This window comes from Ruditapes philippinarum, unplaced genomic scaffold (assembly GCF_026571515.1).
Source record: "Ruditapes philippinarum isolate M1 unplaced genomic scaffold, ASM2657151v2 ctg672_1_1_1_1, whole genome shotgun sequence".
Classification (NCBI taxonomy): Eukaryota; Metazoa; Mollusca; class Bivalvia; order Venerida; family Veneridae; genus Ruditapes; species Ruditapes philippinarum.
The window spans coordinates 52090-79307 of record NW_026866363.1 but is presented as its reverse complement, the minus strand read 5'-3'; the positions used below and the strand labels follow the sequence as shown (position 1 = coordinate 79307).

Below are 27218 nucleotides of genomic sequence, written 5' to 3'. Positions count from 1 at the left end.
TGGTGCATGCAGTATCGTCTGTCAGATCATTTTCACCAGGGCGTTTTTATACCACAAAACAAGTAATGAGATCATAAACCAAGTTCTTTAGATGGTATATATCTATAAACTAGCACCTACAGAAATAATGTGACCGCAAAAGTCTGTTCAATTCAAAAGTAATTGAATTAATGTTGTTTTTTTCCCATAGAGCCACCTGAGGCCCCAAGAGAAGTTAAAATTGCGAATTGTGCGGGAAATCAGGTCGAATTATCATGGAAAAAGGGAGACGACGGTGGCGCGGAAATAACTCACTACCTTGTTCAATTTAATACCTCAGAAAGTCCCGATAATTGGATGTACTATTATGATGAAATTTCCGGAGAAGTAGAGGAAACTTATATAAACTTGTCACCATGGGGAACGTATAGTTTTAGACTTTTAGCAAAAAATGATGTAGGATTTAGTAAACCTAGTGCTCCAACGAAAGTGCAGTGTACAACGCCCCCTGAACGACCAGGGGGAAACCCAAAAGATGTTAGAACTTTAACACATAAAACGGGAAAATTGATTGTAACATGGACAGTAAGTGACTTTTATTTCTAAAACATCGGTAGTAAAAGTTTGTAATGCAATTAGTGACTATAATTCACTGTACATTGTATTTAAGACTTAAAAAGGTGCCTGCAAGAGGCAGTTACAAAAAACGTAGGAGATCAATACAGAACAGTGCCAGTTTCCTCATTCATAAGTCAATTTGACCACAGTCTCTTCTTCTATTTGTTTCTCAACTTAAGTGTTTTGATTTATAGAAATCCTTTCAAAATTAAATGAACTTTTCCGGGTTCAACAAATGGCAAGTCTAAGTATATTGATGTCAAGTATTCTGTATGGGATAACTTTTACCCCGCTAGAACGGAAGGTGATTTAAGCCTTAACCACTAGTATGTAGGGAGCCAGTCTGCACAGACGTCTGACCAGACTCTATTGGCTTACTTTAAATTGTTATCTTGATAACCCAAAAATTGATAATGGACAGTTTCCAGAATGGAAGCTGGAAGAGTCCATTTCACAAATTACGCAGGTTGAAAGTGTTGACAACATTCTGTAAAATCATCAAAACCAGATAAGTTTCTAACTTGTTTTAGGATTCTAAAGAATCAAGGAAAAACTCGTAACTAGGATAATCAAATAAATACACATTATAGCGCCAAATGTAAATTGCTTTTTTCAGGATTCTTTTAACCTAACAAGTTGTTAAATGAGTAGAATAAAGCCATGGAAATAATTAAATCTGTATTTCTCAGTAATATGTCTGTAAAATTGTAACAGAAGTTTGACAAAAGTGCCGTTACAGAAGAACAGAATTTTAAGTTAAGGAGAATTTAGAAATTGTAAAACGAGGCAATGTATCTCAGGATAACTTTGTATATAAATATATATACAGACTGATTTAATGACATGGTTACCAAGGTGACATTTTGTTCATTTAATTCACTTTATTTACAGCCGATGGCAAGATTGAGTCACAATGGTCCTGGTTTTAAATACGCCATATTCTGGCGTCGAAAAGGAAGCACTTATTGGAACAAAAATATCGAGCAAAATTCAAACGCAAAAATGTGGGAAACCAGCGTAAATGACATATACACCTTGTATGAGATTAAGGTGAAGGCGATGAACGAGATCGGGGAGTCTCGCCAGCCGGCTTTTATATATCACGGCTACTCTGGTGAGGGAGGTAAGTTTAAAACGGGTCAGAATAGAGTAAGTTATTAACACTTACATATGAATTCTACTTTGAATTTTATCACTGTTAGAAATGATTCTATTGTAAACGTACAGTAAACTAATCTGTATATGCATCTCTCTAAAAACATGTTGCTCTTGTGCTAAATATCTTAGATTCGCTAATTTGGACATAAGCATTCCTCATTTAAGGATATGCTCAGATGAATCATAGCGAAAGTGCAGATCATAATCAATTCGTACAAATGTACTGTCTAATCATTGTCTGCACTGGTTGCGTATGTAGATTCAGTTGCTGCCAGCAGGGTGGAGGTTAAATGTCCTTATATTTTATATTTGTCCACTAAACAAAACAATTAGGCTCAGAATGCCTGTTGTTCACATTCAGATGTAAAAGTTTTATTTCAACCATTTTGGAGATTTTTTGTTTATTTTGGGTTTTTTAATGCGCCATTCTAATTTAAGAGAAATCCATTTTTGTTTTTTAATGTAAGTAAGTAAATAAATGTGAAACAACTCGATGAATCTTATAAGATATAGATTACAGACCTCTGCGATGAAATTATATAGACATGATGTCACATCATTCTGCGGATTATGTAACATTTCACTGCGGTTGCTAGCCAAGTATTTTTTCGAATTATTTTTTTTATGGACAATTCTACTTCATCAGGCAGGCTGATTAGTAGACATTGTCACAAAAAACTCTGTTTCTAACTGTGAAATTTATTTAAGGCCATCTGACTCTCTGCTCTGGTACATATCAATGTTGATGCAACATGGAGTTTTATGAATGATTTTTATGTAGATACAAGACTGTTATTACTTATATCCCTGTGCAAGGGTGACATGAAATTTGAAAAGGTGCCAGCTTGGGTGTAAAATATTGATTTTTAGAATTTACTTAAAATGTTCGTACTCAACTTGTACATGAATTGTCTGGCTGGCATGCTGTCTAAGGGACATCTTTTGCTTAAAAATTATTTACAAAATCTGAGCAAAAAGGGAAAAATGTTAAATGTCTGTGACATAGTGTCATGCTTACGTATTAGGAAAATTAGATTTCTCTCACTCTAAGCATCACTGTATGCCACTTTTAGAATATAATATAATCTTAATTATAATTAGATAAGGCCTCCAGGTACTAAGTTCAGTAGGGGCCGCGAGCTTTAGATTTGTAATGCAGAAGTTGTTGGTTCAAACCCCGGGCTCATTGAAAATATATGGCAAAATATATGTCAGACTTTTGTCTTTAATGGTCATTTGTCTCTAATCGCTGATTCAGAAGTCATTGTAGAATAAGAATTAGGTCACTTACAGAGAAATCGGTCATTATTGGTAAGTTATCCAGGAAAGCTGGTTGGGTGCGCCGACCACCTTGATATGATTAAAATTGGCCCAACCAAGTGAACAATTTGTTTAATAAATATGTTGAAAATTGGAAAACCATTCATTTAATCATGCAGAAATCATAATATTAAATCTTCAAATTATTTCAGAACCAACTGTGATACCAAAAGATTTCCGGTTGGACCGGACGAAGCAGGTTGAAGCTCATAAAGCTCATTTTATCTGGGAAGCTGTTGATACGTCAGAGGATAAAATACATGGAGAATTTCGCGGCTACAAGGTGAGATATTTTATGTATCAAACAGATCCAAACATTTTATTTATTGTTTTATTTGTTACTACATAAGTACTGAAGCTTCTGTTGAATTCATGATGATAATTTATGTAAAACAAACACCAATAACGCTTGTTGCATTCTTGAACCCTTTTCATACATGTGAAATTTTTTTTGATGATCAAGTGGGAGATTTTTCTTCAAAAAGAGGGAGCTTTTAGAATTTGCAACAAAGAAGGATGTTCTGACATCAAAAAGAGGGAGATTTCTTTAATTTGTGAAAATACCCCTTATTTTAAGAAAAAGCTTTGAAAATATGGCTGCAGAAAGTGGGAGTCTCACGCTAAAAGTGGGAAAGTTCACATGTATGCCTTTTTAATAACTGATAATTTTGCTGAATGGATGTGTCAGTTTAAAGAAGTCCCTTAACTAATTTTAGCGATATTGCGATAAAAATCTGGAACTTAGTTTGCAACCACCTGTACTCAGAAATAAACACAGATACGTAGGTTTGTCTAGCTATAATAAATATACTGATGGCAAAGGCTATGCAGTTACGGACCCAGCTTTGGTTGATTATTGAAAAGAAAGGTAAAATATTATAATTACCCTGCCAACCCATTATAACGCGCCCTGTTATAACGCTAGCTAACCTCGGTAAATTATTATTAGATTTACAATGTATGTACTGGATATTTGAATTTCCATTGTTGACCTTATTTTTCTATGTTTTCCAATATTTCCTAGACTATTAATGATACATGTATACAAATTTAAAGGCAGGCTTCTAAATTATTTTTACAAAACATCTTTTCTTCTATAACTGTCAATGTATCACCTGAGAACATTAATGGTTTTCCTCGTAGATTTCCCGAGATGAAATATTTTACTTAAAAATATGTAGGACGCCAAAGTGCTTATAGAGTTATATCTTGTCTGGTTTGTTTGTTATTACACTCTACAGAATATGTTTTCAATCTCGGAATTCTCAGTTGTAAATTAAAGACAATGTTTTACAGTTGGATGAAAAAATTCATTGACTCAACGACTTGGAGACGAGTGGCGTGGCTTTCGATCAATAGCTTTGTCTCTCTATATATCTGTGATTGAATTTTGTTCGTAAAATGTGCCTGAAAATTCATGTTATGAAATTGTGAACATTTCTATACAAAACTATATCCTGTTTATAACACACTTGGGGTTTTCAAAGTGGTATCATGTAGCTTTGTACATTTTTGCGTGGTTGTGCGAAAATACACGATACATTTTCCTCGGTTATCAAGTTATTACACGATAATATTTAGACAATATTTCTTCATAATTTTGTGATCGTTGCGTGTTCTCTAAAGTTCAGTCTAATAATTCAGTATTTAAGTCGGAGCATTATCAGTTTTGCTTTTGATAGAAATTAACTTTGAACGTTAATTGACAAACAACCATAGTCCAACACCAACGTTAATTGAATTTTAAAAGTGTCTTGTGAAGTAAATATCACACATGGTGTCTCGAAAAAAATACTGTAGCGAGGCTGAAATGTTCTGATATAGCAATATTATATAACATCCAATATTTTAAAAAAGTATCCGTTTTTTAAAGCTGCCAGTGGCTTGTAAACATATCCATACTACACTCTGAGGACAAAACCTTAATTTTCAGACCAAGATATGTTAGCACTAATGTTCCTTGCACTGTTGGCATGGGTTGAATCTGTACTGCCACAAGCAGTCTTTAGGTTAATTTGGTTTGTAAGAATTAATATTGTTAATTTTTCAGTTACGATATTGGAAGTCTAGTGAGGGTCGGCACAAATGGCAGGAAGTTGACATACTTATAACAAAGGCAGATCATGGGAGACTGAATGTGCGCGCAGCAATAGATAATTTGCCCGCTTACACGGCCCTCAGGGCACAGGTGTCAGTTATGAACACCCATTATACTGGACCGCCAAGTCAAACCATAGACTTCACAACACCTGAAGGAGGTAAGTTGTAAATCCTCGATAAGAACAGGAGATAGATAGTTACTATACCATGTTTGGATCGGTTACTAAATGAAGATGATCAAAGGCAATCGTTCTGCTTTGGGGGACAGGGGTGGGGGTGTAGGGAGTAATCACTGCTGGACTAGAACTAGTTAAACTAGACAAATTGAAAAACTAAAATACCATTGCACGAAGCATGTTGTACAATTGTAGAACATTCAAACCAAACAATAAGTAATTCTGTGGAAATTGAAATATTTTCATGACATACCTGTTTATTTTGAAAGCCTCTTTGGTGATATAATATCTTCAGATACTTTTTAGCAAATTATGTACAAAAAGATAAAAAGGTTTTTTTACCAATCCTTGAGAAGAAAGTGGAAACTTTTTAACTTAATTCTTAACATTTAAGTTGAACTGCTGAAAACAGAAAATATGGAGAAAATTGAAGGAAATAATTAAGGCTGTAATTCTCTCGAGATACAGGGATCGATGGTTTACCAATAAATAGCTATTACTTAAGAACCCTGCCTGTTATTTCAAAGTTAACACTAAAACCTTTTGGTAAATTACAGTAATTTCGGAGTAGACATCTTGTACATTTAACAGACGCGTTTATTCTAACTGTTCCCGTCCTCCCTTGTTTTTAACGTCCAAATGTTCACCAAAATGTCAAAAATCTTTCCGATAGTAATTCATAAACGGTAAAAGCTTTTCCTAATGTATTTTTACGTAAGTTTTTTTTCTGACATGCGGAGAATATGGAGTTTCGACACAGTGGTAATAAATATAGGTCTGACATAAACGTAAATAGATATACTCTACGTAGATAATGATTTGTCTTGAGCTAAGAACCAAGTGTCTTGCGATTTGAAAGGAAAAATACGATTTTTTTCGTATACAATTTTGTATATTGAAATGTAGATGAAAATAATTTATCTAAATACAGACGGAAATATATAATATTTCTGGTGACATTTTACTATTAGCTTTTTTCCAACGTAATTATATATATATTTTTTATAGACTCATATCTGGTGAAAGAATTATGAGAAGTTCGCAAATTTTTTCATTTTTCTAATTATTATTATTGTTATATTTTTTTTTACATAGAATTTGTTTTATTTCTGGACAATTAATCTTTCATATAAATTTCTAATAAGAGAAAAAAATAACAATAAATAAGTATGTGGAAAACAGACTTTATAACTGACAAAAATAAAAAAATTCCCGATTAAATTTACAGTGAGAAGTTTCCTATTCATTCAATATAAAGTCAGGTCTGCATTGTATTCAGAGCAGAATGATGGTATATTTTTAGTATTTCGAATATTGATATCCCTTTAATCTACAATGGTTTGCTCCATATTCAAAGCAGGGCAATTCCATTACATAAAAATTAAGCAGAGTAGATTAGGGTTAAACAAAATGCCTGAGAATGATTTCTTCACATGCAACTTATAGGTCACTTGAAATTAACTATTGATTTTGACAGATACAGGCCTCGTGTTCACATGCGTTTTCAGTCCTGATCGCATTCTTTTGGGAGACAAGTTGCGTGTGAATTATTACATAAAACTCTGCCTGCTTAAAATCCAATAAAGTGATGTATTGAAAGTAAGTGCGTCATAATTTGGAAACGGAAGTGTATTTCCAGTATTCTAAGCGAATTTGGTATAGTATCATTAAAGTTAACTGTTCTGACCCTTGTCAATACTTCTTACATATATTAAAGCTCCTAAATCACAAATTTGATTTTCTAAAGTAATACATTTTTGTCATTTTAAATATGAAAACACAGTATTCTTGGGGCTGTTTTCATAATAAGAATCAAAGCAGAATGCCTCCTAAGATTCAAAAGTACAAAAATTGAGCTACCAACAATATAGAGCAGCGGTCACAGAGATGTGCTGACTGGCCTGTCTCTAACTGGTGGCAATATCGCTTCATATTGATTGCAAATACGGAAGTTATAAATTCCTAAACTCTCCTGATATTATAATTTTTGAAATTATGTTTGCACTGTCTTCTTTAGGCATGTTAAACTTAAAAAGCGGCCGATAAAATTTCTTGCTTGTCCTTATTTATTCACCATTTTAAAAGTTAAGAGACGTCGCTCCATTTTCCATTCATTTTCTCATATTGATTGGCCCCCGAGACATTCCAACACAAACACTATGTAGCGTACCATTTCAAAACTTATTACCATTCTTTTGGGATTCTGATGGCGTGTGAATTACATAAAACCTTTCGAGCTCGAAATCCAATAAAACGCTGGTGTGAACATAAGGGCATTATATGAGAAACTTATGTATTTTTTCCGAAGCAAAATGAATATAAAAGTGACACCTGATTTAACTTTATGCCCTTCTAGTGCTCGGGGAAATTATAAGATCGAAGTCATGAAAAGCTTCGCTTGACATTTTTTGTACTTAGAAGTAGATATTACAGGTCGGGTTTTATTACCTTATCAATTTTACGCTAAGAATTAATAATTTCTTAGAATATTCAATGAGATTTTCTTTTCCCACCAAACAATAGGTACGCAAATATTAGAATCTGATATAATATTAAGATCGAAATTGCTATTTTAATCAGCCTCAAAATGTACTATTACTTTTATTATTATTTCGGCTTAGCTACAATGTAGATTCTAAAGAAACCATCTCTATTGGTCCTCATTTTCAATTTATTACAACTGTAACTCTCTTTAATTCTAAAATGGACTTACCATGCTTTTAGTTTCAAACTGTCCATTGTTATTTCAAGGGATTTCAGCATTAAAATTATAGAATAAGAAAGCTGGATGAAAAGATTCTGCTTTTGCATTGGTCAAGGCCAAGATTCAGTGGTACATGTAGCCTAGTGGTTAAAGGTGTCTGCATTTCAAACCATGGATCATGGCTTAGAGCTCAGCTGGGGTCATAAACAGATGTAGGCATAATACCTTGATGTAATTTCTTCCAAAATTAAAAAAATATGTTTAAACTAGCTCGAATGACCAGCATTTACACATTTTAATCCTCAGGAAGCTAAATATATTAAATGAACTGGTCAAACAAGACTAGTCATTATGTTTTGGGAAATAAACAAATTGTGTACTGACTGAAAAGGGAACAATGCGGGGATGAAATTCTTGTGCCAGCAAATCTTGGACTGCACTGGTCGTATGAGGTAGATTCTGTATTCACCAGCAGGCAACTTAGGAATAAAAAAAATGTTTTCAGACAGACTGGTTTAGATTTGTGAAGTCCTTCAGACAGATTTTGTAAATGATGGCTTTTATTTTTAGAAAGCACAGTCTAAAAATGTTCTCTCACAGTTTGTTTTCAATTAAGTGAAATTACCATATCTTGCTTTATAAACTTACACAAATTCTAGAGACAAGAAGGACAGATTTTTTCTGTTATGAATATTAGGGAGGAAAATAGGCAGACTTTTAAAACTTAAAGCAGTGTGAAATTACTGTTTTAAAATATTGTCTATAATAAACTGACAGCACCCTGTCTGCTTTAATAATTTATGATGTCATATTATCAGAAATATCAAAATCCTTTGTAAAAACATGTTATATTTTTTTTATTGAATTTTGTTCATTTAACCTTTAACCTGCCATATTTTAGTAATGGATTTACACTGCTGTGAATCTGCATAGTCCAATCAAATGTTTAAGGGATTTCTATATCAAAATACCAAAAAAATTTAAAAATGCGTCCAACAGAACGAGCCTCGGGTCTGACTGCAAAGATAAATACTTTTGGTTGCTTCATTTAGTGTCACACAATAATATGTGCATAAACTATGATATTGCATAGTTATTTCTAAAACTAAAATTTGTGTATCTTATAGACAATAGTCTTTGCTCTGTAATAAATATATTAAAAAAAGTTATTTTCCATCAGTCAATTTATCATAAAATATATAAATACCCACTCAGATTTTAAAATAGCGAAATTTCAAAGAAAGTCATATAAACAGAACACATTAGACTTTTTTTCTTGTAATGTTCAAAGCAGAAATATATATCTTATTTTTCTTCGTCATATGATTGGTTAAGCGCACACAGTTTCGAATTAAAGACGGGATCGCATGAGAAATGTCATTGCATCTTATGCGAAAAAAATGAGGACAAGTGATCAGTTGTGTAAAATATGTGTTTTCTCCCCGATATAAATGGATATAATTATCAGCGTTTCTTGTGTTTGCGAGGCAGTCAGTTTTATCTTTGGGTTTTAACTTTGAATAGTAAAGACCACGGAGAGACAATTCCCATCCTGAAGTAATTTCACTATCATGCAATCACTGAATCAACTATACAATAGCAATTTTACACGAGGGTGATATATGGGGCCTTTACAGGCAAAGGTAGAAAAAGCATAATATGATCTGGTATAGCAGTGAGCGTGTTTTCTTCTCTTTACGTGGATGACTCTTGTTGTGTAGGTTGAATAAATGATGTACAAAACATGCTGACTGTAAGTGTCATGAATACTGTAAATGATATACAAATGCAACACTCCTTTAAATAATGTACAAATTGTGTTCAATAAGTATGATACTAATGTACAAAGATGGGTTGATTCAGTGTGACACGTCTGTAAATAATGTACAAAACATGATGAAGAAGTGCAGATCATGTTGACCATGTACAACAATCATGTACATAACATGTTGAGCAAGTACAACACTCATGAACAAATTATGTTGACCAAGTATAACACTCATGTACAAAACATGTTGTTCAAGTACAACACTGACATGTACAAAACATGTTGACAAAGTACAACACTCATGTACAAAACATGCTGACAAATTTTAAGTACAACACTCATGCACAAAAGATGCTGATAAATTTTAAGTACAACACTCATGTACAAAACATGCTGACCATGTACAACAATTATGTCAAAAACATGCTGACAAAGTACAACACTCGTGTACAAAACATGTTGACCATGTACAACACTCATGTACAAAACATGTTGACCATGTACAACACTCATGTACAAAACATGTTGACCATGTACAACACTCATGTACTAAACATGCTGTTAAAATACAACAATTTCCCGTAGAAATGGATTGACTTAGTGCAACACTGCTGTAAATAATGTTCTAAATGCAACACATACAACAGTCATGTACTTCAACTTTTGCAAAACATTGGGGTGTCACTAATTGCTACACAATGCAAGTATGTAATAAGTAAAAATGTTTAAAGGATAGTAAAGATTCAAATTTCTGATTCAGCTATTATGAAAAATATGTATGCAAAAACTTTAAAACATGATAGAAATGATAAAGATCATCTTGTGCTCTTATAGTTTGATTTTCCTAAACATTTTGCAGATAATTTGTGCTTAACGTGATATTTTTGTTTACAGTTCCAGACCCTGTGAGGGATTTACGTATTGAAGCACATGGGACAACGTATGCTCTTTTAAAATGGCTGCCACCAGAAGAGCCTAATGGACTTTTACTGGGATATGACATTGGTTATCAGCAGAGTAAGCTTCTATTGTTCCATTTTATGTTGATTTCCTTATTCCATTTGTATTTTCCTTACTTATTCACTTGGTATATATATTTAATTATTCTTTTGGTACTATACATGTTTATTCTTTTGCTATACAAATTTAATAATTATTTTAGAATACATTAATGTTCCCTTATACTATTCTTTCAGGAATTTCCTAAATATCTTAATGGTACTAGGAATCATTTCCTTTTTTCTAGCAAAAAGTTTTTGCTATCAGAACATTGATATTTTCCATATTCCAATTTTATTCTTTTCCCTGGTATTGTACATATTTTTTCCCCACTTTCTGATGATATTTCCTAATTCTGATGTAATAAAGGTGTGATATGATCTTTATTGTAAATCTTTCATTACAATTTTTCTTTATTTCATGCTTTCCCGTGTTTTATTGTAATATATCAGATGATTATATTCTGATAAACCACTAGTGAAATTTATAAAATATAATTTTCACTGTAGCCGGACTATATCTGAATGCGGATGAAAAGAAAATCATATCTAAATGGAATAACAGGCAGAATTAAATGCCGTCATGCGTAAATTTTGCTTCTTTAGGAAAAGAAAGTCGATGTAATCATACATCATGTTAAAAATGTAACAAAATTAGAGAAATTTAACAGACCTATATTTCAAAATTGATTATGTGACGTCATGATGTGATGACGTCAAAAAGGAGAATGCGTGACGTTACACGGCAAAATCAGTAAAACAGTACTTAAAATCACTAAAAAAGCATGAAATAAAAAGAAAAATTATTTGTTTTACATATAAGATTGAAATATATTTCATTCGTGAACACCAGCTATTATATTTTCACTCGTGGCTACGCCACTCGTGAAAATATTGCATCTGGTGTTCACTCAGTGAAATTATATTTCAATCTTACATGCAAAACAAACAAATATCCTCTATTTATTCGAATTTTTTTCACATTTGTATTCGTAATACAAAATCATAACAGATATTCTGTTAGTCAGAAATGCGGAGAAAAAAAAATTACAAAATGTAACAAATACTGAAAAGATCTTCCATACTTTTGGTTTCACAGTGAAAATATCATATCTCACTTGTGTAATGTCCTATCAGTTAGATTTATAGGAGACATTAATTCATTTCAAAGACATGGCTGCTTTAGGAAATTAATCACTGATAAACGTTTATCACATACAGAAGTTTATCCTTCTGTCAATGTTTCTAAACTGTTAATGATTAATAGGCATTGAGTAGAAATAAATGACATTCATACAATTTGTGCAACATTTTTTCTCCATTTTCACAATCAATAAAGTTTAGAAAAGTCAAGAAAGCTTAAATTGCTGTTGACTTTTAGCATGGGACTATTTTGAATAATTTTGAAAAATGAGAAATAAATTTTGAAATGAATTTTTGTGTTATTGCCCAAAAAAAACAAAGCACCCCAAACACAACCAAAAACATAATTTGAAGAATAGCAGTAGAAATATGTATTATATTTTTGTTACAAAAGCAGCAAAAGTGAATTAATATTTTGCTTCTGTAACTGCTACAGCCAGTATTGTCATGGACTTTTAACTAATGACTATCATAAAATTATGTGCCAATAGGAGCATCCATGGCAGAGTGGTTAAGGTCATTGACTTGAAAACAGTTGCCCCTTACTGCTGTGGGGTTCGAATCCTGACAGGGACTTTGCAATCTTTCAGGTGGCTGTTTTTTATGCCTGAAATGATACACGAAAGGCCACTTGAGGTCTTCCTCCACCAGTAAAGCTGGAAAAATGCCATATGACCTTTACTGCATTTGTGCAACATAGAACCGAACAAAAAAAGAAGCTCTAATCTGTTTTTTTTCCACAAGATAATAACAACTTCTAATATAAATAATTCTAAAACAGCAGTGGAGGACAAATGGCAAACTGACAATGACAAATTTTAATATGTACCTCTTCAATTAAAGTCTAAGGACGTAACACTGTCACTAGTGATCTAATTTGGCACTCCTTTCTTATTTTTCACAGGGATAGGTATTCTTTTAAAGTACCATACACCACACTATTTTTTTAGCCCTAATAAACAACAAAATAGGAAGACAAGTAAGCCAAGAGTAAGGCAAGAAAATATTCTGAACATAACTATCATTATAGCGTGACTTATGATCTAACTTAAAATTTATGGTCATGGAAGATTCATCAAAATGGCAATCTAAATTTAGCCACACAGTTGTCAGGCTTGTTTTAAGAGGATTTGATGTCGTAAAATGGTGTAAAAATTAACACCTGCTTTGGCAGATTGATGTCTGTTAATAAAATTATATGGTGATTTATTACAACACCCTTTATGGAGTGATAAATTACTTAAACAAAGTAAAATAAAGAGGAGTGTGCAGAATGTGCATGTAAAACCTACTTCTTGTCTGCATCAAAATAACAATTAAAATTAAAACCCTTACATGCAAGGCATCTGATCATGTTTTGCAGTGTTCACTTACACTCAATACATAATTGTATATATGAGCTGCATCACGACAAAACCAACATAGTGTGATTGCGACCAGCATGGATCCAGACCAGCCTGTGCATCCGCGCAGTCTGATCAGGATCCATGCTGTTCTATTACAAGTAGAGAAACTGATAGTGAACAGCATGGATCCTGATAAGACTGCACGGATGCACAGGCTGGTCTGGATCCATGCTGGTCGCAAACCCACTATATTGGTTTTGTTGTGATGCGACTCATATATATTTTAAGATTTTCACTGAATATGATGGTTTTGTTTGGATTGAGGGGCCTCCATGGGTTTGTGGTTAATTTAGCCACTGACTTGAAACACCTGTCTCTCTGTTTATTAGAATCCATCCAGGACCTTTGGATATTTTCTTGTGAAAAAGCTATTTAGCAAGCTTACGGAAAGTTTGTAGTTCTACTTAGGTGACCGTTTTTGGCTAAAATAATGCACAGAGGGGCACCCGAGTTCTTCCTCCACCACTGAAAAGCTGGTAACTTTGAAACTTGCCATTATTATGACCTTTACATGATTTAAAATCCAATCTGCCTCCCCGTCCCAGCCCCACCATTTTATCTTATATGAGGGTCAAAGCAGACATTGCTGTGCTATTTAGACCCATCTTATAAATAATCTGACCTAAAGGCGAGTATATATGTAATTATAGTTATATGTGGTTCATTTTGTAAGTGTCTGTGTTGCTTAAAGTTGATATATATATAAAAAACAACTATTAAAACACAAACTTGAAAAGAAAGGGACACTGGCAGACACTCCTATGCAACTGTGCTGACAATAAAGGTACAAGTTTAATTATTGCAGGGACCATTCTCATACATTCATCATGTCATAAAAAACTGTTTTATAGTGTTACTGTCCTTTGAATAAAACTTGCAGAAATGTGCGTAGCATATGATGATTTCTTAGTCATTGTACTTATTTATTGATGCAAGAGGGGGAAAAAAAAACGAACATTTTTCATCTTTATTCATGTAATAAATATATCATGTTATGCCTAAACGTAGCTTGTTTAATTTTGTGACAGAAGTCTTTCAATAGGAAAAAAAAACATGTACATGGGTTATGAGTAATAATTTGTCACTTAAGAATTAATTATTTTCTCGTCGCTTTGACTTTCTTCCATGCTGAGTATCCAATATATACCGCCCCGTATTTTACTCAGAAGACAAACAAATGCTTGAGTCATGGAACTAATGTTGGTCCATAGTTTAATTTGGCGTTTGAAATAAAAATAAAAAGTTGAGTACGAAATAAAATGAAGCCAGAGGAAGTATTTCAGTAATTGACGTTTTTTATGGCCGATGGTACATGCATGACTAAGAATTTTTTCGGGATCTTTTTTTTTTTTTATCGTAAGCCTAATGAAGTTGTCAGGATTCAAACGGAAGCGAGTGTTTTAATATCCGAACAAAATGTCTCTGTGAAAACTAATGAATTAGAAACATTTAGCATGAATGTCATGGTAAACAGGGGTCCCCTCTCTCCCATTTGTGGAATAGCTTTTTATGAAAAGGGCATGTGCTCGTTTTTTTGCATTCCTGATTTGGTAAAGACAAATGACTCATAGGTTTTAAGTCGATCTGTTTCCGCATTCAAACAGTCGCTCTTTAGCCGCTGAGCTGTTACAATTTGTTGAGCAATTTCGGACGATAATTGGCGAAATTCCTCTAAATTGGAGTGTCACTGAAAGGAAGACTGAGCTATTCACATTTGAAAATTTCAAATAATTAGCTCAGTCTTTTTAATCTTAATTCCACTTGCTTGTACTGGTTGAACATATTATTTCCTAGATTTTCACAGAATGACATGGAAGAGGTTATTGATTATGGTGGATTACAGACAATTTAAAACTGACAAAAAATGCTACAGGCCTTTTACCAAAATCGTGTTTAAGTGATGTTTTTAATAGGGAGTTTTAGGAATTGACTCAACGTCGCAATGAAATGATCTCATTCCTTTGTAATTGATTTAATGTCGTGGAAATATTTGTACAAACGAGCTTTACTAAAACAGTAGTGAAACTTCTTTAAGATATCGAGAATTACTCCATAGTTTCTGAAATTGTCATTTATGCCAATGACAGGTGGTTGTTGAGGTATCAGTCAAACAGTTGTTACGGCCCGATAATGGGACTCCCGTTAACGTGTTAACTACAGCCATGATGAATGACCCATGTAATTATTGCGATTCTTAATTGAAAGTGTTTGATTCAGTTGTCGTAAGACTTAAGATGGATAGTATTAAGTTGCTTATTAGAATGTTGTGCATTAATCATACAAAAAATGCATTAAATACATGTTTTTCAAGTAATCAGTGAAAAAAGCAGAAGATTTCGATACAAAGCACTCATACTCAAATGTTAAGAAAATGAGAAATCGACTCTTTCAGCTTACTGTGCATGGCTTGAGTCACTGCTATTAGATAGTTCTGACTTTTTTCGTTGAACTAGAAATGTGAATTTATGCAGCTCACAAATAAAATTCAGTCAAAGACGTTGCGATATTAAATTTATTTTATTATTATTGGTAAGAATGAACATATGTTTCTATATTTCTCATTACATTTTCAGTAAACCAAGAAGTGAAAGGGCCAAAACGTCAGTTACGACCTCAGATTGACAATCCGGATACGTTAGGTGCGAGAATAACCGGTTTATCATCGAACCATGACTATCGGTTCTACGTTTATGCCCGTACTAAGATGGGCAGAGGAGAGGAATCGTATATTGATGTGAAAACAAAAGATGGGGAACGTAAGAATTTTTCCGTACCTGCGGGATTCTTTTTATTTTTCAGTTTGCATGATTTTACTATATATATACTGCTTTTGAATTTTAGAGGTGAGAATAGAATTGAGAAATTACATATCACGAAAAAATTCTTCCAGAAGGGTAAAAATATTAGTGCATGTGTTTGAAGAATTTGCTTTCTGTGTTTTGTACATGATGCTGTGTCACATTGTGGTTTATTTTTAGACTGGAACTACTTTTAATAATAGACGAAGGCCATGATGGTCGTTGAATTGCGCTCATCCCTATATTGTTATTTACCAGATATTTTCTGTTATTAATTTCACATGCATTAATACTGATTATAAAAAATTTATATTATTAACTACTGTTATGAGCAATTTACTAACCATAACATTTGCCAGCCTTGAAATATCTACATCTGATTAAAAAAGAAACAGATTTTAAAAAACCTGTATAACGTTAATGATAAAAAAAAAAATTCTGTCAAAAATCAGTTTTTTGAATTTTTATTTTTTTCCCGTATTAAAACTTTATTTTACATGAGCTTGTATCAGATGACATCAATTTTTGTGACATTAACTTGATTTCCTTAGTAAATCATTTTCTCTCGAAAACAGTCTAAAAGGAAAAAAACAAACATCCGTAACACATTTTATCTTTTGAGGTGCAATTTCTATAATATATGGATACAGTTAAATATGAAAAACGAGATTTTTTTTTTCTCCTCTAAAAAGTTGAGCTTTGCACACATTTGTTGAGAGTTTAACAAGAGTGATAAATGCTTTCAGGTGAAATTTAAAGGAAAATGGTGAGACATGAATAATAGGTATTATATTCCGGAAAATATTTCCATGGTTTATGATGAATTTATGAATTTATTTCAGACAGAAATCTATGTAAAATATATTATGATGACCTCATATTTTATAACTTCCTTCAAGGAAGAATTTTAAATATCAAAGGTCAAGGTCACCATTGCCATGATCCTATATTTTTTCACTATGGGGATGATGGAATACACATGTGAAATTCTCACATCTTAAAAATTTATTAATTAATAAAAATTAATGATGGAAGAAAATGTTTGATTTTTACAGACATATTAGAAGTAACAATCGACAGCTCATTATTAATTGAAGAAATGTATTTCGCCTTACTTTTTTTCCAAGATTTATCTTGATGTTTTGATATTCATGTGTGAATTTCTTATCTATTGAAAAATGTGAAATAAACCATTCTTGTTATCAGTTTTAATCGATTCCCTAATGAATTTCTGCCAGATAGACAATTAATCTATCATTTATGTCTCTATTTTTCTCATTTCTGTTTTTTTCTTCATCTTTTTTTTTCCGCTCCTTACTCATTTCCATGTATTTTCCGCTTTTATTCCGTATTTTTTTCCCGCTTTTTTCCATATGCCAACATATACAATTATTTTTTGTCATGCAATGGAGCTCACACGGGTCTTGTCTTGTAGTCCAATGAATAGTTTTCCGTGCAAGTTCGCTTATTTTGTTCTTTCTTTTTTTATGCTTTTTTATAACCGTCTCATTTGAACATATATTATGTAGAAATATTTGGATAGGAGAGCATGCCTCGAGTGGTGTGTTGCATTCCGACAGTTTTCCAATTCTGTTTGTTACGGACTATATAATATGTATGAATTGTAACTTAGGGACACATAAATTTCCGTTACGATTTGATATCACGGCACTTTTAAGCCCTTGACATTTATGAATATAAGGCGTTTTGAAAATTTCTGCTCAAGGATTCAATCAGTTAGGAAAACATTCCTCTAATTTTATCAATTATTCTCTTTCATTTAAGGATACGTACATTTTTTTTTCTCATGTTTTGGAAGCATTTTCAGAATCTATAAAATTTCATTGAAATGGGCAACATTTGTTGCTTTTAAAACATGCATACAGTTATAATTTTTGTAAAAGAAGCAACATGGTAAAACAGTTTAATATTGAAGCTTCATGTTTGCACTGGTAGGATTGTTAAAGTTGCCTACTTTGAATTGAAAGGCCTTCATCGCTATAGCTTCTTTTATGTTAGGAAGCTAAGTTAAATCCACGTTGCTTATGGAAGGTCAGTGGTTCGTACCAAGGTGTAAGCTGTAAAGTCGCTAGTCCCTGAAATGGCCCAGCTCGGGTGCCTGAATAAAGACATTAAAAATACGCAGCTCATAGGGCTGGTTTGCTTCAGCCATCCTTTATCGTAACAGTAGAGAAACCACCCATGACATGAACATTGTCTGTATGAATAGAACTTTAATAAAATGAATTAAACTGTTCTCATCTGTGCAACTGGCAATCTTTTATTGCCACTGGCAAATTTGTCATTATCTCTGAAACAGGCATTTCCTTATAAAAACTGGAAACTGTATTGTTATTTATTATTTTATTCATAGCACCAGATACCCCTCAACCAAAGTTTATGACACTGGATCAAACGAGTGTAAATATAACTTGGACACCATATCGGCTCATAGATGTTGACTATGTACTTGAATATAGACTTGCAGGTACAACAGCACTAAATTATGAAAAAAAATCATGATATTTTTAAGTGTGACACCACTAATTTTTTTTTAATTTTTTTTCCAACAGTTAATATTTTTGATTAAAGAAAAGTCTATTTTGTTTTCATAAGTAAATAGGAAATATTTGTGCTCTATAGGCTTTTTCAAGTTTCATCATGTAAATAGCTTTGATGGAAAGTGTCCAGGATTTAAAAGCAGTAAGAAAAATTGCGTTGATTTTGTCTAGATTTTTTACTTCGTATATTTAGAGGCTCCTTAAATGTTTTTTATGCATATTAGATTGTTTAAAAAAAATATTGCAATTGATACACCTTTTAAAATGTAAAACTTTAAACCATAGAAAATCAAAAACTGATACGTCATCGGTAAAATGTAAAATTCTGCAGCATATCTCAGGAGAGTTTGTAGGTACGGAAAATTCTATCGATACTTTTCTGATACTGACAAATAATAGCTTGTTAAGAATTGAATGTAACCTGTCATACAATATCAGCCAGGTTGTTTTTTTTTCCATTTATTCCATGACGTTCATCTTTATGGTCTAAGTGAGTCGAAGAAAACAGGCAAAAGAATAGTTTTTTCATTTTCATTATGATCGTGTATAAAATGAAAAAGCTGGCGCTTTTTTGCTCGAATTCCCTTCGGAGATATAGGCGAATAATGATATAATTATTGAATTAAAGATCAATTTGCGATACACTCATAGAATGAGTCTTCTTGGTATGTAATAGCCACCAATGACATCATACAAAGTCAGATCTTTATTAAAAAGCAGTTTGTAGCCGAAGCAATTGCGATGTCTAGGCTCGATAATGCCGTAATATAAATACCAATATTTAACTAACATGCAATATAGCAAAAAAAATATACTTTATACAAACTGATGGTAAACAGGAGAACATTATGAAACAAAAGATTAACGAGTTTAAAGGAAACCTTGGCAGTTTCTTAATGCTGAAAATATTAGTATATAGCCTCTATTCATATAAGCATTTTTCTTATTGCTTTTTATTTCTTGGCTTAAAACTTTAGCCTGCTGGCAGAAACTGAGTTTACCAATGCAACCAGTGCAGACCGAGATCTTCCGGAACATCCGTGCCGTCTGATCTTGGTCTGCTCTGTTTGCTAGTCAGTCAGTACTTATTTTGAAATTTTCCATGTAATAGTGAATGGTTTTGTCTGAATTGAATGTGGGCAAGTCCATTTCAAGTTTTTAGCATAGTAAGGGTTAAAGGTCATTTGTAAAATGTTCTTGGCCATGACTGATGTTTACATTTCAAAAATATATTGGTACAGGTACTTACTTAATCATGCTTTAAAATGCTTTATCATCAGCTTTCCTTGCCAATCATTTATCCTGAAAATTAGCTAGCCAATGAAAATATCAGCATTCACTATGTAACCCTGGGCACTTTCCAGCATTTGCGTCACAGATTGCATGATACTGTTTTAACGACCCCATCTTTTGGGGTTGCAACAATATCATGCTTTCTGGGTAAAAAACCTTCGCTTAAAACAGAAATCACAACCAGATAGCATGTTACATTTTACCGTTTTTTTCTCCTCCTTTTTTATTGTGCTAAAAATAGTAACATGCTGTCTGGATTCAATAACCTATTGCTTTTATTATTATATGCACTACTTAACCTCTTATCACACGCTTGGACTTTAAGGGCAAGCTGATTGGAGCATTGCTAATTCTGAATGGGGGCGGTCTTGGATGGTGATAAATGATTTATTACCTGACATGGAATATGAAGTGAGACTTATTGCCAAAAATAAATATGGTGACACAGCATCAAGTACCTTATACAGGGTGAAAACACAACCCAGACAAGGTAGATAACACATCTGTTGTAAATACATCCTCCAAAGCCTCTAAACCCCGCCTCTCGCCTCTTAACCCCACCTTCCCAATAACAAGACACAAGGACAAGGTTGGTATATATTCTGTAGTACATACACCCTCCAGAGCCTCTAAACCTCGCCTCTCTCTCTAATTGCCTCTTAACCCCACCTTCTTAATAATGCGACACTAGGACAAGGTAGGTACATATCTGTTGTACATACACCCTCAAAAACCTCTAAACCCAACCTGTTGAAAGCTTCTTAACCCCGCCTTCTCAGTAGCGAGACACAAGGACAAGGTAGATACATATCTGTTGTCCATACAACCTCCAAAGCCTTAAAAACCCTGCCCCTCTAAAGTCCTTAACTCCACATGGCCAGTAATGGGACTAATAATATGGACAAGGTAGATACACATCTGCTGAACACTCCCTAAAGCCTCTCAACCCGGCCCCTCTAAATCTTCTTAATGCCCGCCTCCACGGGACTCTGTATGCTTAAAGCTGGGGACTAGTCTGGAAAGTTACACAAGAATGTTAAAATTTTAGCAAAGGACGGGCAATTGTCTGGTGCTGAGGTGACAGTTTCTTAATATCAAGGATCCAGTCAGACTAAAATGGACAAATACAAAATTAATTGCTAAGCTACTCTGTTAATAAAACTTTTATCACATTTCGTTGGGCTTTTTTCTGTCTGACCATAGTCTGTATTATTAGTTGAAATTTCCTGTTACCTTGGAGGCGAGGAGGTTCTGTTCGTATGACAGAAAATTTATATATTTTTTAAGCTTTAACCTGATAATGTCTGTATGTCATTAAAGCTTAAATTACATGTATGTTGAGAAATAAAAGTGGCCCAGTGGCTTAAGATTACAAACCCATTGCCACTATGGGTTCATATCCTGGACTTAATTGATGCTTTCACACGAGGAAGCTACGCAAAAATCTTAGTGGTTCTACTCAGATGTTGGCTTGTGTCTGAAAACTTGCATGGAGGATGTCCTCAGAACTGCCATGATTATGACTTACAGTGCCATTGTGATGAACAAAACTGATTTATATTTAATTCATAATTCATAAGCATATATATAAAAATCTTTTTAAAATAATTTTGGTTTTCAAGAATCTATCCCTTTGAAAGATTGTTACTACAGTATAAGTCTTTTAGAGGACACATTCTCTAGAATACAGTGTCTATTTTGTATATTAATTATATTTATATTATTTCAGGTCGTGATGCCCACCTTTACCAACAGGATCAGCCACATGATGCTGACAGTGCTTATAGCGGGGCCTCAACATTTAATCACCAAATTTATACATCTGTATCAAACTTTATAGCAAGAACTATTATGTTACAAACAATCCTGTCTCTAGTCATTGTAAAATTCTTGTTACATTAAATTAAGTTGATGCCAAAAATAAATAAAAATTTAATTATTAAAATATGAGTGCTGGGATTAAGGGGTGTATATGTTAGACTAAGGGAGGTAACTCAGATACAGTTATATGATGGTGATATTGTGATTACCCTCCCTTGAATAGAGTCAAATATGTAGAGGGAGCTGAGAAAATTGACTCGGTGATTCATACAGAGGAAAGTGTTGTAAAAATTCATTTGAGATGGTACATTCCAACTAAGAGAGTACATTAGTTTCCTTGTTAACTCTAGATATATAGTGCTTATGACATAAAAGGTTGTCAAATTTAACTGATGTGATCTGAAAACAAAGTGCTTACTCAGAATGACACATCTTTTTCAAAGAAAAGCGGCCATTTTCTTTTGCAGACGGCAAAATTGATATCACTATGTACTAAATTAAGTTGAAATTTTTTGCCAGCACACATACTTTTTTATAATTGTATATTAAATAATCATTCCATATATATTCAACTACAAAAGAGGAATTCCAATACATATTTCCTATGAATCAAAAAAGGACATCTTTGTGCAGATGGTGTTGAAGATGAAATTCATCGAAAAATTAAACTTGAGTGGGCGTTGAACTGGAAATACTCAAAGAAACCTTGAGATTTTAATAAAAACCAAGGTTGTGACATGTAGATGAATAGAAAACATTTTTATCATACATAAAGGTTGTGAAACTAAAGATTCCCTATTTTTGTCAAAAAAAATTTTGTTGAACATATTGTGCTGTGAATGGAATTTTATATTTTGTTCTTTTTTAAGCATGAAGTTACTATTGATGAATGTATGCGTAAATGAACAAATTGGTATATATCTATAGACAAGTTTTCTATTTAGTAACAATAGTTCAAAATAATGTAATTCAAGTAGCACTAACAACTTTATTACAATCCAGCAGTGTTTCTTTATTATCAGTCAAGATGTCTTCAAATTTATCACTTATTTGAAATTACATGCAACTTGTTGTTCTCAGTTAATACATAAAATGTTGACCTATAATGAAACGTTACTTTCCTTTATGTATTTTTAACATACTTTCAGTAATTATTTTGATTAGATCAGAAAACAAAATTTACAATTAATACCTTTTGTTTATATTTTGATCAAATCTGTTTAATTGGGAGGAAAATAAATTTGTAAACCAGTCTGAAAAACTTGGCACTTGATTGGCTGTTTCAGCTTTTGATTGAAAAATTGACCTATGAAAAGATGTCTGGTCTAGACTGGTACTCATTCTTAAATGACAATGCTCTGAATCATCTACATTTTGTTTTTGAGAAAATGTTCATAGTTGTGTAGTATTTACAAAATAACATCTTGTATTGTGTAAATGAGATTGAAACATTTTGTATGCATAATTTGTTGTCATAAATACTCATATCTTTTTTTTTTCTTTTTAAAAAATCTGAATCATGTTTAAGACTCTACAAATTGTATGTACAGTATATTTTTCATGTGCCATATAGTATAATGTAAGTAGAGATCTATAAGGACGTACATTTCCCCCCATCTTGCCATTTAGCCCAATGAGATTTGAGCTCTGCGATATTATTTGTATGCATGTCACATTCATCTGGAATCAGTGTTCTATCTAAATAAAAAAGAATTTAGTACATGTATTTCCAAAGTTTTCACTGTACATTTTATTTTTCATATATGAAAGTAAACTTCAGTTGGTTATTTCTTTTATGCACCATGTACAAAGCCACTAAACTTTTTGAATAATTCAGTAAAAAAATGGTATATCAAGCTAAATAAGTAGAATTATTATGCACTCTTTATTTTCTGTATGTCCTGAGAACATTTATAACCAAAAAAAATATCATCTGTTTGAAATCAAGATCTGACAAAACTTTTCATGTCAAAGACCTTTTTTCATTATATTATATTATTCTGCAATTTTTAACTTTTTTATCTATTTTTTAAAAAAAAATATGACAAGTATTATAGTAAGCTGGTATTTTCATTATGATTACTTGCTCTTGATCATGACTAAAGTATTGTATAAAGTTAAAATATGCTGCAACAATATTGCAACATTGAATGGGTTGCATGGGCCTTTTCTACTAAAATTCTGGGAAAATTTTGCGAGGATAATTGTTTTTATGAATTATGGGCTATATCCTTTGTAGAGGTGAGATATTTTCAATATTTTCATTCTATTCAAGAATGGAGCTAAAGTTTATTAATTCAAGTTGATGGTAAATAGTAAAAATTTGCATAAAATGATAGTTATATATCAATTACATGTAACAGATTAAACTTGGTATTAAGGTAATTAGCATCAAGTGATTTTCATTCAAATTGGTATTCAGTTGACATTTACTAACTCTAGCTTTTGTGCTTTGAAAAAGTTTAGCTTATATTAGAAGTGTTTTGTGTGTTTAAATGATCTCATTTGTTGTGAAAAAGTAAAAATCAGTTTTCATGGAATCTCAAATACAGTAGATTTGCATTGGTTCCTTCTGTGTGCTAGATATTTTCTACATTGGTTCCATATTTGAATAGCTATTACATTGGTTCCACATTTTGTCTAGTTTTAACATTGGCTCCAATTCTATGTGCTAGATTGTTTTACAATGGTTCCATACTTAAATAGCTATAAACATTGGTTCCACGATTGTCTAGTTTTGACATAGGTGCCATTTGTGTGTTAGATTTTTTTACATTGGTTCCATTTTTGAATGTTTTTACATTGGTTCCATGTTTGTCTAGTTTTTACATTGGTTTCTTTATATGTCAATCTTTTTGTTCTTAGATACATTGGCTCCACACTATTAGTGTTTCATACTATCAAGTTTCCACACTGTTAAGGTTTTAACACTATAAATTAGGTTCCACAATGTTAAATTTAAATTTCTATGCTATGGTATCAAGGTTCCACAATATTAAATTTCTATGATGTCAAGGTTTCACAATATTAAGTTTCTATAGAATCAAAGTTACACAATATTAAGTTTCTATAGAATCAAAGTTACACAATATTAAGTTTCCACATATCAATATTTCACAATATTAAGTTTCTATGGTATCAAGGTTTCACAATATCAATTTTCTGTGGTACCAAGGTTTCACAATATTAAGTTTCTATGGTACCAAGGTTTCACAATATTAAGTTTCTATGGTACCAAGGTTTCACAATATCAATTTTCTATGGTACCAAGGTTTCACAATATTAAGTTTCTATGGTACAAAGGTTTCACAATATTAAGTGTCTATGATATCAAGTTTTCACAATATTAAATTTCTATCATATCATTATCATGGTTTCTTTCAATTAAGATTTCAAACTATTAAGGTTCTGCACTATCAAGGTTTTAAAATATCAAGGTTCCACACTATCAAGGTTTCTTGATATCTAGATGTCACAGTGAATTTCAAGGTTCCATACTATCAAGCTTTCATGGTATAAAGGTTTCAAAATATCAAGGTTCTTCCACAAAATAAAGGTTTCACAGGTTCAAGGTTTTAACAATTTATTTATCATCCGATATCACTTATCCCAAATATGATAACTTTTAGGCATCAGTAACTACATTGTATATTTAAAATTAATTTAGGTAATAGAAACTGACACTTTGTTCCTCATTTGTCCAAAAAATAAAAAGGTCTGGTTTTAAATGAAATGTATTTTATTTCGCAAAGGTTTTTAAAAAAATTTATGTAAATAACAAACTTTATATTAAAACGTGCTTTTGAAGAACAAAGTAACAATAACATCTTAATATCATAGAAGTCTTCTAGTAATGTCTGCTTGCAATTAGTGAAACCATGTCTTCCTTTGTTGAATATTGGAAAAGAAAATGTTTAGTTTTATTCTAATGATGCAAGTTTATTTACAATTATTTACAGTAAATTTGATACGTTTTTGGCCATAATTTGTGGTATGATTACCAAAGTATTGGAGAAGTTGAGGGTTGATATGATTACAAATTGACAAAACCTTGCCCTCTAGTGCACTGAAGGGTACCTGAGGTCTTCCTCCACCAGTAAAGATCGAAAGTCACCATATGACCTATACTGTATTGGTGCGACATAAAAACCAACCAAAAATAAATAGCTGATAATACTGGAAAAAAATGGGAGAGCATGGAAAACTAAAAAAGTACAATTTTCAGTTATAGTTTGTAACATGCAAATTTTATTTACCCAAGGAAAAATATCAGTATTTCTTCACATTGCATGATCTTTGAATGAAAAAAAAGGAAAATTAAGAAATTTTTGAAATGCTTGTAAGGGGAGATAATTTCAGTTTTGAAATCCATATATGTCAAGAGTAGAGCGCCTTTTCACCTTCATTTTTAAATAGCTGTACTGTGCTTCCATTGAAATATGTTGTTTTATTCCCTAGGTAGCTATAAATGGAGTAGTCTGCCTGCTTTGAAGTCTTTTTATCGTACATTGTAGTGGTGTTGTGTTAAGTTAAGTTCTTTTTTGATCTGCGCCTGCATCTTCGAATTCTTTCATGTGAGAAAGCTATTCAGCTAGCTTACAGAACATTGGTGGTTCTACTCTCAGGTGCCTGAAATAATGGACAAAATGACACCTTAGGTATTCCTCTCCCAGTAAAGCTGGAAAGTCACCATATGACCTATACTGTATTGGTGCGACGTAAAACCCAACAAAAAATGGCATAAAAATTATCTGCCTTTGAATCAGGCGTGAGACTTTAAATTCTTTCATTTCTGAGTGGTAGCTGTCCAGCAAAATATTTTTTTATTCTCCAGTGCCCGATCGTTCTTGAAATAATGCATAATATTAGGACACGAGGCCTTCCTCTACTGGTAAAAGTAGAAACTTGCCATACAGCCTTCAGGCTGTCATGTGTGACTTACAACCCATCTAAAATAAATCTGGCCTTGACATTTTTAAAGAGTAAAAAGTAGTTTTCTATGGCATCAAATAAATACATTAAAACATGGAAACAATCTCAAAGAATAGACATTTGTCATTTTAAAAGCTTTAGTGAATATGCCAGTATATGTAATGAGAAACAAAGGTGTTTCTGCATGGATTTGTAGAACATTTGAGCCGCGTCATGACAAAACCAACATAGTGCGTTTGCGACCAGCATGGATCCAGACCAGCCTGCGCATCCGCGCAGTCTGATCAGGATCCATGCTGTTCGCTTACAGACCCTATAACAAGTTAACAATCTGATAGCGAAAAGTATGGATCCTGATCAGACTGCGCGGATGCAAACCCATTATGTTGGTTTTGTCATGACGCGGCTCAATTTTCATTCAAGTGTTCCGATTTCTATTTACT

The 27218-nt window shown here is 32.6% G+C and overlaps 1 protein-coding gene across 6 annotated transcripts in view; it reads left to right on the top strand.

Moving 5' to 3' along the window:
- LOC132732280 (neuroglian-like) overlaps window positions 1-26888 on the top strand; it is a 119910-nt gene extending 93022 nt beyond the window's left edge. For 4 of the 6 annotated variants that reach the window (XM_060718672.1, XM_060718670.1, XM_060718671.1 and 1 more), the window contains 9 exons: window positions 191-564; window positions 1489-1720; window positions 3228-3358; window positions 5126-5333; window positions 10718-10840; window positions 15944-16126; window positions 18543-18656; window positions 20348-20512; window positions 21752-22777. In XM_060718672.1, coding sequence (XP_060574655.1) covers window positions 191-564; window positions 1489-1720; window positions 3228-3358; window positions 5126-5333; window positions 10718-10840; window positions 15944-16126; window positions 18543-18656; window positions 20348-20512; window positions 21752-21924 — 1703 coding nt within the window. In that variant the 3' untranslated portion in view covers window positions 21925-22777. Of the gene's footprint in view, window positions 1-190; window positions 565-1488; window positions 1721-3227; window positions 3359-5125; window positions 5334-10717; window positions 10841-15943; window positions 16127-18542; window positions 18657-20347; window positions 20513-21751; window positions 24785-24827 lie in introns of those variants that run through there. The other 2 variants (XR_009626006.1, XM_060718674.1) reach the window with 2 other exon arrangements.
- Window positions 26889-27218: the final 330 nt, after the last annotated feature.